The following is a 13,175-nucleotide window of genomic DNA, read 5'->3' as shown; positions in this document are numbered from 1 at the left end:
GTGTAATTTATAAGTATTACCTCCCTTCCTCTCCCTCTCCCACCCTCTCCCTTCTCCCTCGGAAATTACAAACTTAGGAGAACTGTGAGCAACGGTGTAATCTGCGTTTGCATGCATTTAGGTCATATTCACCATTAATATAATGATATACTTTTATGCGTATTCTTTTATGTGTTGGTATATTAGTTATTAATTTTTGTATGTTTGCTGTAAATTTGGTTTTCAGTAGATTATCAAGGTAATAAACATGGGTTTTAAAGGGATTTCTTAAGTAACATCTGTTTGGGTAGGAAATTACCAATACTCGTAATTGACCTGAAACTGTTAAATAGTAACAGTTTGGAAAAAAAGAGAAAAGGATGAATTTTACACTCTCTGTAGACCCAAAGGTTGAGGTCAGTTTCGTGTATAATAACTTAGAAGAATTAGAGCCTGCGTTTTCTTAGCTGTGCTCGTTTTCTGAATGTTTTCCCTCGTAAATGTGTGCGGACCATCATTTTTCCATGATTCGTTCTGTTCTTGGATACTTAAACGACTGAACAATTCATTATTGAATGCCATTTGTAGCAGACGTATTTGGCTTATGTATACGTTACAGATATTAATGAATACTTTTTCACTTGCAGATATGAAGGTGCAACGTACTAAGCTGTGACTGGGCAACGGGCTCACCAAATAGGCCCGTGGAAAGAAGTCGAGAGAAAAGAAGAATTATACACGGTTTTCTTAAGAGGATTTGTTGCTCTATCCAGTGAACACCTTTCAGTGACTCCCTGATCTTGTGTATTTTTTGAGTAATTATTTTAAGTGAATGGGAAGTGTAAGTGGTTTTATTAAACCGAAATAACAAAGCTTTAGGAATGAAAATGGATAAGAAAAATCGACTGCTTTTATAAATTACCCCAAGGTTTATTCTCAAGGCGAATAAGGGTGAGGTAAAATGTGACGCGACCCAAATAACCAATGAAGTGCCCCCGTTCAGAGAAGCGGAACCCCATGAAGCGCTGAGTTGTGTCTGCGACATCGCACTTCGTTCCTTCCCTTCCCGTTATTTATTTCTCCTGATGTTCAAACTGAATCAACAGAGGGAAAAAGCGAAGAAATACCAAGGGTCCTAAGTTCAGACCTGTCAGAGAACGAAAGAAGAAATAACGATCCAAGCTACGAGGTTCAAACTGGGTAAGAAAAGAAAAAAGAAAAAAAAAGTGGTCCCAAATTGCTTGGATCAGGCTCATGGATCAAGCATTTCCCAGCGGGAAAATCCGACAGAGAAAGACTTTTTAAAAGTCCATTGAAGTCTGACAATCAAGATTGGAAGACTTGCCTCCGTCGCCTCAACGCCCCCCCCCACCTTTTTTTTGGAAGATTTTTAGAACAAATTTTAAATACAGAACACCATGCTGCCCTCGCCCATGAGAGCTCTGAGGCGGGCGACGCCCACGCCCAAGGAGAAGTCTCCTGATGAATTGCACCTGGCCGTTCTCACGGGAAGGACCAAGAGGATTAAACATCTCCTCAGGAAAGGTAAGGGGAAATGAAAACACTGAGTATTGCTGCTTCTAACAAAGTTTGCCTGATGCACATTCACCTGTGTTTGCTTGTCTCTTCGTTTGGATGTTTCTCTGTTATATTGGATCTGAATTTTTTTTTTTTTTCAAGAAATTGGTCCGATTGAGAGTATAGGATCCTTCATTTATTTATTTACTTATTTATTTATTTATTTACTTGCTTTATTGGGGTATGGTGTTTAACTAAGCTTGCCTTTTATTTTCTTAGGTCCTAGAACCTGACTCTCGGTGACAGGCGCCCTCTTTTTTCATTACGTGATTTTGAAAAATAATATGAATATTTATGCTTATAATTATTAATTATTTTTTCCAGAGTTTGAACCTGGGAAATATACTTAAAAATTTATTTGTGACGATGGTGATTTTCAGGGATTATATGAAAATTAAGTAAATACTGAAAAATAATTCCGCGTATAATTGGATTAGAAGGGAAACAGTGTGGGCAAGATGCCTCCCGTCGCTCTTTTGCCAGAGAGGCGTTATTTAAACTACAAGCAATGTTCCATAATTTGCCATTTTTCCTTAACCAGTATTACTAATACTTTAAGGAAATTACTAATAATGAGATCCTAGTGCTGCATTCCAGATTATTAAAAATCTTACGTCACACACACACATGTATATATAGTATATATTTACATATACACACATGTATATATATACTGTATATATATGTATATATACTACACACACACACACACACACACACACACACACACACACACATATATATATATATATATATATATATATATATATATATATATATATATATATATATGACAAGAAAAGCTTAGTCAAATATTTGTTCTTTAGTTCTTAGGATTTCTTCATGATAAAAATAGGGATCTAAAAGGTAAAAAATAAAAATATAGTAAAAGAGACGAGGAAATGTCGGAAGTTATAATACATGCGGAAAATAAACCAGTCATTAAAATCAAGTAAAAGGAAACATTAAATGACTCAAGGAACACGAAATTAAGATCTTGTGGTTCCGCACCCTTACCCCATCTCCGTTTTTCAACCTCCGAAAGGATTCTCAGTTCAGAATCCTGTTCTAGGGTTATGGCCTCATCCTTCATGCTTTTCAGCCCGACAGCCCTCGCATCCTATCGTGTTACAGAGCGATCGCTTCGCGTACATGGGGCTGGCAGGGGATTATGAACCTCAGCGCAAGAGTTCAGTAGGACAACAATCCAGTGATCTGGGAATGTGCTAGATTAGCCGGTCCGATGATGATGTTCAAGGTAGATTTACGTACTGAAAACGTGGGTGCTCTAGATAGATTTGCATAAGGTCAAGTGCAGGATCTTATTGCATGAGATCACGTAATTTAAAAACACAATACGTAGATATGTTTCAGTAGGTTTGCCGTACACACGGACTGCATGGGAGCATTAGGTAGTCTTACATGGAGCCAAGAGCTGGCTTATATTGCATAAGGTCACGTGGTATGAAAACAGTACTTGCATATTCTTAGGTAAAAGTTTACATAAGGACAGTGAGGGACGTTTTGGATTACATACCACCAAACACAGTGTGAGATTGCAAAAGATCGAATGATTTAAGATAAACATACATACATGTTTATGTAGGTTTACGAACTGGTTATCAAAATTTTGTCTTTGTATTCGTTGGGAACAAGACACTGGCATTAGGTATTTGGTGACATAATTTAAACCTGATGAACATACTCGTTTTAAGTAGATTCACACAGCATAAAGTCAAGTTACTGTTAGCCTTGCCGTTTAGTCACTTGTTGGTGCACTGTTGTAATTACAGGCTGGAATTGCATTTCATCAGTTGCTAGAACGTGAAGGCAAATACATGTTGTAAAAGATAAATAGAGGGTTTAAACTGAAATTGCAAGCTATGTTTGCTTCTTACAATCTGTACTGACCTCATTTGATCCTTCACTAACCCGTGCCTTGCTGCAAAGGCAGACTTCGCTTGGATTGGTTAGCTGATCGTACATAGTTTTATTACGTACAGATAAAATAATTTATGAGGATGACGATATACAGTTACTTGCACGGAGTAAAATAGGAAAGTTGTCAGGATTTGTGGTAACAAATAAAATTTGATACCATGTAAAATTTTAGATAAAATCCCAACATTCATGGATGCCACGAGGACTGGTCCAAGAGGAAAAGTTTAATCAAAAGAATACATGACAACATATTCTTCCAGCGGTACAATTTCTCGTCCGATCAGCGCCCTTCAGCAACTTCGTCCCTGGTTAAGACATCGATGCTTGACTGCCTTGGAAACGAGACATTGGTTTATGTTCCCCACGGGGATGTGTAATGCTGGTGGCAGAAAAAAAGAAAGAAAATTGATTCTAATGTTTAGTAGATAGTGTAGCTTTTTGTTTTTTTTTTTTTGCCCCGTTTGATCCGAATCTTTGCTCTGTTATTTAGTTCCAGCAGTGATACTTGAGGCTAGATAGGAATATGGCGATGAATCAGTGTTTTGCGTTTGTTTCTCTTCTGAAATTTTATATGTAAACAATTTCTTCTTCCTCACCACTCGATGAAAATCAAACTATTTAGCAGTTTTGTTTGTAACGTTTTTCTTCTACGAATAACTTCGCTGTGTAATATATAACATTAAACTTGTTAATCCCGTAACCAGTTTTTAAAATGCGCTTGGTAGCCGCTAAGATGATGAAAGAGATTAGCTGAATCACCGGGTAAAAAGATAACGTGTAACTTGCCCGAAAAGGAAATACTAATACCAGGAGCCCAGCTGACACTGTCACTTACTGTTCTCTGACAGGTTGTGCGACGGACACGCCTAAAGCATCATCTCTCCCTTTCATCATTGTCCTGTCTACGTATGAAACTTTCGTAATTTCCCTGGTAGTATCATTTCTAACTCTATCCTGCCATCTGACCCCTCATATTCTTCTTAAAGCTTTATTCTCAAATCAACTAGATGTTTTAGGTATAGTTTCATTCCCATGCCATGATTCATGTCAGTATAGCATTACAGATTATGCTGTTTATCATGGATGTATTTTGAGTCTCATCTCTCTAGATATACGATGCAGTCTATTCAGCAAGTTTTGTAGAACGTATGGAGTTTTACTGATTAAAACAGCATCATGTGCATACTCTGTGTTTACCAAATTTCTAAAGTTATTCCACTCAAACCTTCTCTTCATTCGCGACCACTTTTTTCAGAGTAAAATCTATGAGAAGGGCAAACAGCAATGGTATAATAACATTCCCTTGTAGTACCTCACTGTTTACTGAAAATTCGCTTAAAAAGACTTCATCAACATTAACTTTGCATCTACTTCGTTCATAACTAATTTCGATTATCTTTACTTATTTCAGCCTCACTTATTCATATGGAGTGCCATAGTGACGTAAGACCTTCCATATTATTAGCCTGTGGATGCTGTCAAACGCCTTCTCGCAATAATAAATAATAAAAAAGCCATCAAAAGGGGTTTTTCAATTCCATACACTGCTGCACAGTGTCTTTAAACAAAGATTTGATTTGTGCACCTCCTGCCATTTTTAAAACCAGCATCTTCACCCCTTAAGTTTCTTATCTATTTCTTTTTTCCGCTTATTGAGAATATGCATATTGTATATTGTCATTATAACCGACGCAAGAAGTGAAATGCCTCTCCCTCTCTCTCTCTCTCTCTCTCTCTCTCTCTCTCTCTCTCTCTCTCTCTCTCTCTCTCTATATATATATATATATATATATATATATAAATATATATATATATATATATATATATATATATATATATATATATATATATATATATATATATATATATATATATATATATACATATATACATGCACACTCACACACACACACATATATAGATGGATAGACAGACAGATTTTTTTCAACGTAAGTCATTTTTATTTGGGGGAAGGAGATAGGGGATTTTCAGCACAATTTTGTATGGTGAGATTTGAAACCTCACGCGCCCTGTACTTTGTCATACCACTGACAAAAATAAATATGTATGCCTTTTATTATTTTCTTTTTAAACGAAGTTTGAGAAACAAGACAGTTTGTAGCTTCACACGCGATGGCTAAACCCAGACCTTAAACCACTTGAGCTCTGCAGGGCACCAAATGTACCCACTGAAGCAGTCAAGAGATCAAGGGGAGGATAAGTTCTTCCTCTGGCGACGGCAGAGATTCAAAAACTACGTCTTTCAAAGAAAGCCGTAGAAGTGCTGGGTGGTTGAGAGCCATGACTGTTGAGTGACCTGAAATAAGAGAGTGAGAATTTTTGCGTAGAAGTTTCGGAGGGTGCTACTAATCTTAAGTAATTCCTCTTTTCTTAGCGAAAGGTTTAAACTAATTCCTGGGTGAGAGAATCACTGTGAATTATTTTGTTTATTTCGTCTTTTTTATGATTATATTTAGCGTTGTCTGTTCCACTGCTGCCCAATAAAGAAAACTGATTAATCTGTAGAATTGTTCCCCAAGTTAACTGCCTCAGAGACTTTAGGACGCTTAGGTTATGAAATATATTATTATTATTATTATTATTATTATTATTATTATTATTATTATTATTATTATTATTATTATGGAATTCATGTATTATGTAGTTCGTGTGAAAAATCGCTGCGAAGCCAAGCTTTCTGAAGAGCTAGGTAATGTACTTATCTAGGGTTTTTTTTTTGTCATCCAATAAATAGAAAACTGTGCAGGGCTTTCTTTGGTCCCCAGTACCGTAATCCGTTTACAGTTTTACACCTGTGCTGGGTCGTTCTGGAAGCTAACAGTATTTTTGTGGGTCAACGCGGAAGCTATGGAGTGACAAGCATGTTTTACCCTGTGGTCTGGACTACTCTCTTCAAAGAATAGGTAATGTTCCAGGACAGGATTTTAATGATCAGCCGCTCGTTTTCCTTTTTTAGTTTTCTGAGATGGCTTTGTCTGTCCGTCCGCACTTCTTCTGTCCGCCCTCAGATCTTAAAAACTACTGAGGCTAGAGGGCTGCAATTGGTATGTTGATCATCCACCCTTCAATCATCAAACTAGCAAATTGCAGCCCACTAACCTGAGTAGTTTTTATTTTTATTTAAGGTTAAAGACAGCCATGATCGCACGTCTGGCACCGGTATAGGTATCAACAACACAGACCACCACCGGGCCGTGGTTGAAAGTTTCATAGGCCGCAGCTGAGAGTTTCATGGGCCGTGACTGAGAGGTTCAGGCAGCATTATACGCTGTACAGAAAACTCGATTGCGCCGAAGAAATTTCAGAGCATTTTTCACTTGTTTAGTTTTATCTTCGGGCCTGGGCTTGTAAGGGCGTTAAGAGGCCGTCCCACCATCCAGTTCTTCTCACAAAAAGGATCACCCGCGCCAGGAGTTTGAATTCTCATGTGCCGTAGCGGAACGTCATGAGGGATCTCTTATTAAATAGAATATTTCTTCCTTCATATCTTTAACAGTCCTTTTCAGTCCAATCTTCAAGTACAGTTTTTACATTTTTCGGGAAAGAACAGAATAAGGTGACTTAATGTTGTTGACTTTTATTCGGTCTCGAAAATATTGATTATGGTGTGTCTGAATGACCACGAATATATTGACATGACGTCCGTCAGTGACCCTCTCTCGAAAAAAAGTTCGTATTGAACAGGTAAGCGTCAGACTTCGTGCAACACTGTAATGAGTACAGTTTTTCAAATCGTATGGATCTGTTGAATTACAGTAGTGGCTCGAATTCCTTGTTGAGTATTGGAATTCTCTGTGGTTTATGTATCCCCATCCAGCGGCCTCTGGACAAAAATCCCAGCAACTTGCGAAAAAAAACTAACAAGTAAAAATGTGTCAAAGTTTCTTTGGCGCAATCAAGATTCCTGTTCAGCGTATAATGCTGTATGAGCCGCGGCGCATGAAAGTTTCAGCACTGCCTGGTTGTGGCCTGTCCTATAGCGTTGCCAGACGCACGATCATGGCTAAATTTAACATTAAATAAAATAAAAACTACTGAGGCTAGAGGGCTGCAATTTGGTATGTTTGATGATTGGAGGGTGAACGATCAGCATACCAATTTGCAGCCCTCTAGCCTCAGTAGTTTTTAAGATCTGAGGGCGGACAGACAAATAGCCATCTCTATAGTTTTCTATTACAGAAAACTAAAAACTCTATCGGGACATTTTTCAGAAACCAGCGCCTTAGTGTCATAATGCCTCGTGACAATCTGATCCCTGGCGTCATCCGTATCCGATAAGTGTTCTTTCGTTATCTATCGTATATCTGATGGATTGGATTTGGGTCGATACAGTAATACCAGCAGTTAAAAGATCAAGTTTTACAGTTCTCTTAATCCTGTTTTAGTCGCTTAATGTGCTTGTTTTTATCTAGGCTACTATGTTCATCGTGAGAGAACCCATACAGGTAGAACATCTCCTGATTTTAATCTTGATAACATAACATCACGTGTTTGACAGTGAACTAACAACGGATCTTTCTTAGATAGTGACCCCCAAGGGTTTTAACCCGGTATGTATCCACCTTTGCGGTGTGTTTAGTACAAGCCCGTTGGGGATTGCCGTAAAAAAACAAAGCCTGTAAATATCATAATGATAATGACCCCAAGAAATATTAGTCCTCAATAACGAGCCCCTACAGCCCTTGGGGGGTCACCGTCTAGGAAAGATCCCTAACAACGAGGTCGGCATATTCGTTTCGAAATTGCCTTAGTGCGGATGTTTTTCATTCCTGGATTGCCCGTGTCACAGACAGTTCACTCCTGCATTGAGACTTTCCTTCGTGCAGTTATATTTAAGAGGGGACGTTCATCCTTAACCTTCCTGTTAATTTACATAGTCTAAAACGCTGTACCCCAAAACTTGCTGATCATGTTGCAAGTATGATTAGGCGTGTTTGGCAAGATACAGACATCGAAACTCGTTATTTAAGTTCTTAAACAATACCTTGCATCATGAACGTCAGTATCTTATATAAATTTAGTTCCATTAGATTCTGAAACCGGTTTTTTCTTTTTGTAATCACATAATTGTTTATTTATTATGTACAGTATGTCTGTCTATCTATCTGTCTATCTATCTATCTATCTGTCTATCTGTCTGTATATATATATATGGTTCGATCGGTGGCATTTTCGCTCACCGTCTATGGTGTTCAGGCTGGACTCTAGGCGAGGACTGACGGATGGACACGCCCCCGTGTGCTTCTGTTGACCAAACTTGGAATTATATAACTAGTTACTAGACGACTTTTGAGGTCGCAACGAGAGGTACAAGAAATCCATGGTAATCTCATATACATACATACATAGGCTATATATATATATATATATATATATATATATATATATATATATATATATATATATATATATATATATATATATATATATATATATATTATATATCTGAATGGAAAGGTTATATTTATGCTATATATGTATGTAAGTATGTACCTGCCGCCCACAGCCGCTAAGCGATGCACCAGTCTACCAGAGTGAATATCTCTAATAATTCAGGGATGAGATACAGTGTATTTTATTCTCTCTCTTTCTAATCTTGTGTGTGTGTATGTGTTTGCTTATGTGTATGTGTGTGTGCGATAAGAGAGGGTGAAGATTAAGGTGTTATTATCGTAATATACAAATTTTAATCACGGAAAATACTTGAGCTTTGTGAAATGCAGTGAACCTGGTATGCTTTAGTTCCTGGCGACATGTGCGGTACTTCCGAACTGCAGTTTCAGTTTCTGTGTGCGTATGTGTGTGTTTATATTTAGGGAAAACTTAAGAGACCGAAATAAAACCATGTAGAAAAATAAGGAATCACAACTAACTCGTGGTCGTAATCAAGTCCCAGGGACACTGACAAGCATACAAGAAAGTTTAAAGATGAAACATCAGAGACGACATGTCTTTGTCTGGGAGGCTCTGTTGCATCCCTGTGCCATTTCCACGTCTGTTTCCCTCTCCCCCAACCCACTCCCTCCTCCCCCACTTGCAATCTCACTTCCTTATGTAGCATTGTATCCCTTTTCATGGCAGGAAAACAGGAAGTGAATGACGTCATACACATCAAGGGACTTGAATTGTTGTGATGGTGGCTTTGTTATTCATGTTCTACCTCATGCGTCTGTTTAACGAAACATTTATTCCTTTTCAAAGTAATTACTTGTTCGTTAGTCTCTCTCTCTCTCTCTCTCTCTCTCTCTGCTTAATCAACTGTAAACAGGTGCTGTACTTTATATCGGTAAGCGCTGCTTGTGTAAATGAACTTTTATTACAGAATTTATAGAAGGGGGGATTTTGTTATAACGTTTCGTGACGTCCTTATACACACACATATATATATATATATATATATATATATATATATATATATATATATATATATATATATATATATACAGTATATACAGTATATATATATATATATATATATATATATATATATATATATATATATATATATATATATATATATATATATACTGTATCTGCCATAGTCTACTCAAGTTGATTTTTGTCTGCCTGTATGTCTGTCTTTGAGTTGGCTCCTGTGAACCAGTTGTTCTCTTACCATATGTTAGTTGTTGGTTCTAACTGATGAACTACCACTTACAAGTTTAAATCCGTTTGAGGATACATATGTAATAGGATATAAACTAGCAAATGTTAACACATCAACCACAAGCTTCAACGGATGCGGTAAGAATATCAGTATTAGAGAGAGAGAGAGAGAGAGAGAGAGAGAGCCTGGGGTGGGGAGGGTCATATGTCTAGCCATAGCCCACTGGCATGGCTTTTAGCTATTCAAAAATCGTGCTTTAGAATGAATATTCCGCTTTCTTGCCTACGCGTTCCATTGATTAATGTAAATTGGCATTGCAACGATTATGGTTATCATCACTACACAGGCACGATGAAATTCTTGTGCATAAAGTGTTTCTGAGCGCTCAAGAATCCATTGCATGTAATATATATATATATATATATATATATATATATATATATATATATATATATATATATATATACATATGTATGTATATATATATATATATATATACATATATAAATATATATATATATATATATATATATATATATATATATATATATATATATATATATATACAGTATACACATACATACATACATACATATATATATATAAACATATATATATATATATATATACATATGTATTAATAGGCAAAAAGTTGAAGTCGATTGTCTAATACTGTATGTAAACCAAAGACTCAGGTTCGAATCTAGGCCAGGTCTTCTGCCTTTATCACTTGTGATTATTCCCTTATATTGGATTGCAAAATTATTTTTGAACTTAATATTTGTTGATATGAAATTATTTTTGTATATTATATATATATTTTGATATAAATAAGTATATATATATATATATATATATATATATATATATATATATATATACTATAAATATATAAATATATGTTATGTCTATATATATATATGTATGTCTATATATATGTATGTATGTATGTATGTATATGTATATATATATATATATATATATATATATATATATATATATATATATATATATATATATATATATATATATATATATATATATATATATTTCTATAATGTATATAACCTGAAATGAATAAGTCATCTACATCGTAAGGCGTATTTTCCTTTGCGCTTGGCTGTTGCAAAAATGATGGCTTTAATTTTACGCTCCCAGTGTGATGTACATACATGCAATATTGCGTGTATGTCATTCGTGAGCTTAATGTATATTATTACCATTTTCAGTTAAAAGCATTGATTTGGAAGCTTGAATTCATTGGAAGTAGTTGCGTATAGTGCAGTCTATCGCGACACCGTGTTGATAAAGACAGATCTATAGTATTGGGAAAAAATTATGCAGAGAAGAAAATTAACAAATTCGTAGTGTAGGGAATTTTATAAAAAGTTAAAAAAACGAGATGTATAACAGGAAAAGTATCACATTTCGAAAAAGCAAGCGTTCTGTGCGACGTAAAAGTTAGAAATTGATATCAGAGCGAGATCCTAACAGAAATCGAAAGAATTGGGTATAGCAACAAAATGAGGAGGATGAGATATGAAATATGTGAGTATTGCGAAAATTAGAATAAACCTCTGTAAACCGGGAAAAATATGACATGTATGATGGACAAGGTTCAGTGAAAACCGGAAAGGTGATAGATTTATGTAAATTGAATTCTGGTAAGGGAAAAACAAGAAATGAATGGATTCCACTGAAGGGAAAACAAGGCAGTCATACTCAGACACACACGATGCCTGTCGTTTTAGGTAAAAAATTCCACCTTGTACGAAAGGAGTTTAGCTTCTGACTCGCGCTCTACTTGCGCCGCAGAACATTAGTTGCTATAATCTGCCCATATTCGGCGAGCCTTAACGGTGTCTGTCAATGAGTGGTGCATCCTATAGAAAATCTCGTAAGCGAAAATTGCTTACTTATGGTTCTGCCTTAACAAGGTTAAATACAAGGTTAAGCTAACCTAAATACTAAGGTGCTATGGATAGCTGTCAGCTAAGACGCTCAAGACGCTGTAGCGTTTGTGTGTAAAAAATGAAAAAGGAGAGATATATAACTGTTGCAGTGACTCACCGTCGGCGTTGCACCGTTGAAGCCTTGCAATATCGACACGTTCACACGTTCAGGTACGGCATCAATAAGCCTCACCAGGTGCAAGCAAACAAGCGACCCCACACAGACGGAAGTGTTTTCGTGGCAGTTTTTCAAGTTTCCTTTCCGTTGCACAAAGCTTCTCATAACGCTATTTGTTCTGTTCAGAATGGGAAGCACGATTTATCCCATTTCAGAGAAGACGCAGTTTACTGAAATAACAATGACTGTCTATTGAAATATTCATGAACGATTCTAATTGAGAAAAATTGCACTTGTGAAAATTCGTAGAATGCCTTCAATTTCTCATGGCGGTTGCCTTCAGTAATGGCGACTCCATTTCCATACGGTTTTTCACTTACAAAATAAATGACAGCAATTTGATTGCACCCCACAGCATTCCGAAACAGCTGGAATTCCCGATTATGTCACATCTGGGCGAGAAGAAAATAGCGATCGAGAGCCAGGTGGGCCCCGTAGGGGAGTAGGGCCGTCAGTGCACCTCATGCGGTGCCCTGTAGGCATTACTTAAGGTTCTTTGCAACGTGCCTTCGGCCCCTAGTTGCAACCCCTTTCGTTCCTTTTACACTACCTCCATTCATATTTTCTTTCTTCCATCTTGCTTTCCACCCTCTCCTAATAATTGAGTCACAGTGCAATTGCGATGTTTCCCTCTTGTTACACCTTGCAAACCTTTTACTGTCAATTTCCGCTCCAGCACTGAATGACTTCATAGGTCCCAGTGCTTGACCTTTGGCCTAAATTCTATATTCAATTCAGTTCAAAAGAACCAGGTGGGGATGTGAGATAAAACCTTGATGCATCCGCGAGAGAAGTACAGCAAGATGGCCGCAGAGGGTATCATATTACGCAATTTAGGAATTCCTTTTTGGGGTCGCTTCGTTGATTAATACCGAGCATTCGGTGAGAACCTTCTGCGGGATACAATGTTACTTCTTGG

The 13,175-nt window shown here is 36.8% G+C and overlaps 1 protein-coding gene across 1 annotated transcript in view; it reads left to right on the top strand.

Annotated features, from left to right (window-relative positions):
• The window catches only part of LOC136832837 (uncharacterized), a 305,259-nt gene that overhangs the window by 44,973 nt on the left and 247,111 nt on the right, over window positions 1-13,175 (top strand). The window contains exon 2 of the mRNA XM_067094488.1: window positions 627-1,524. Coding sequence (XP_066950589.1) covers window positions 1,398-1,524 — 127 coding nt within the window. The 5' untranslated portion in view covers window positions 627-1,397. The remainder of the gene's footprint in view (window positions 1-626; window positions 1,525-13,175) is intronic.

The sequence above is a fragment of the Macrobrachium rosenbergii genome, chromosome 50 (assembly GCF_040412425.1).
Source record: "Macrobrachium rosenbergii isolate ZJJX-2024 chromosome 50, ASM4041242v1, whole genome shotgun sequence".
In the NCBI taxonomy this organism is placed as follows: Eukaryota; Metazoa; Arthropoda; class Malacostraca; order Decapoda; family Palaemonidae; genus Macrobrachium; species Macrobrachium rosenbergii.
The sequence above is the reverse complement of the archived record's forward strand: the minus strand, read 5'-3'. Positions and strand labels throughout refer to the sequence as shown.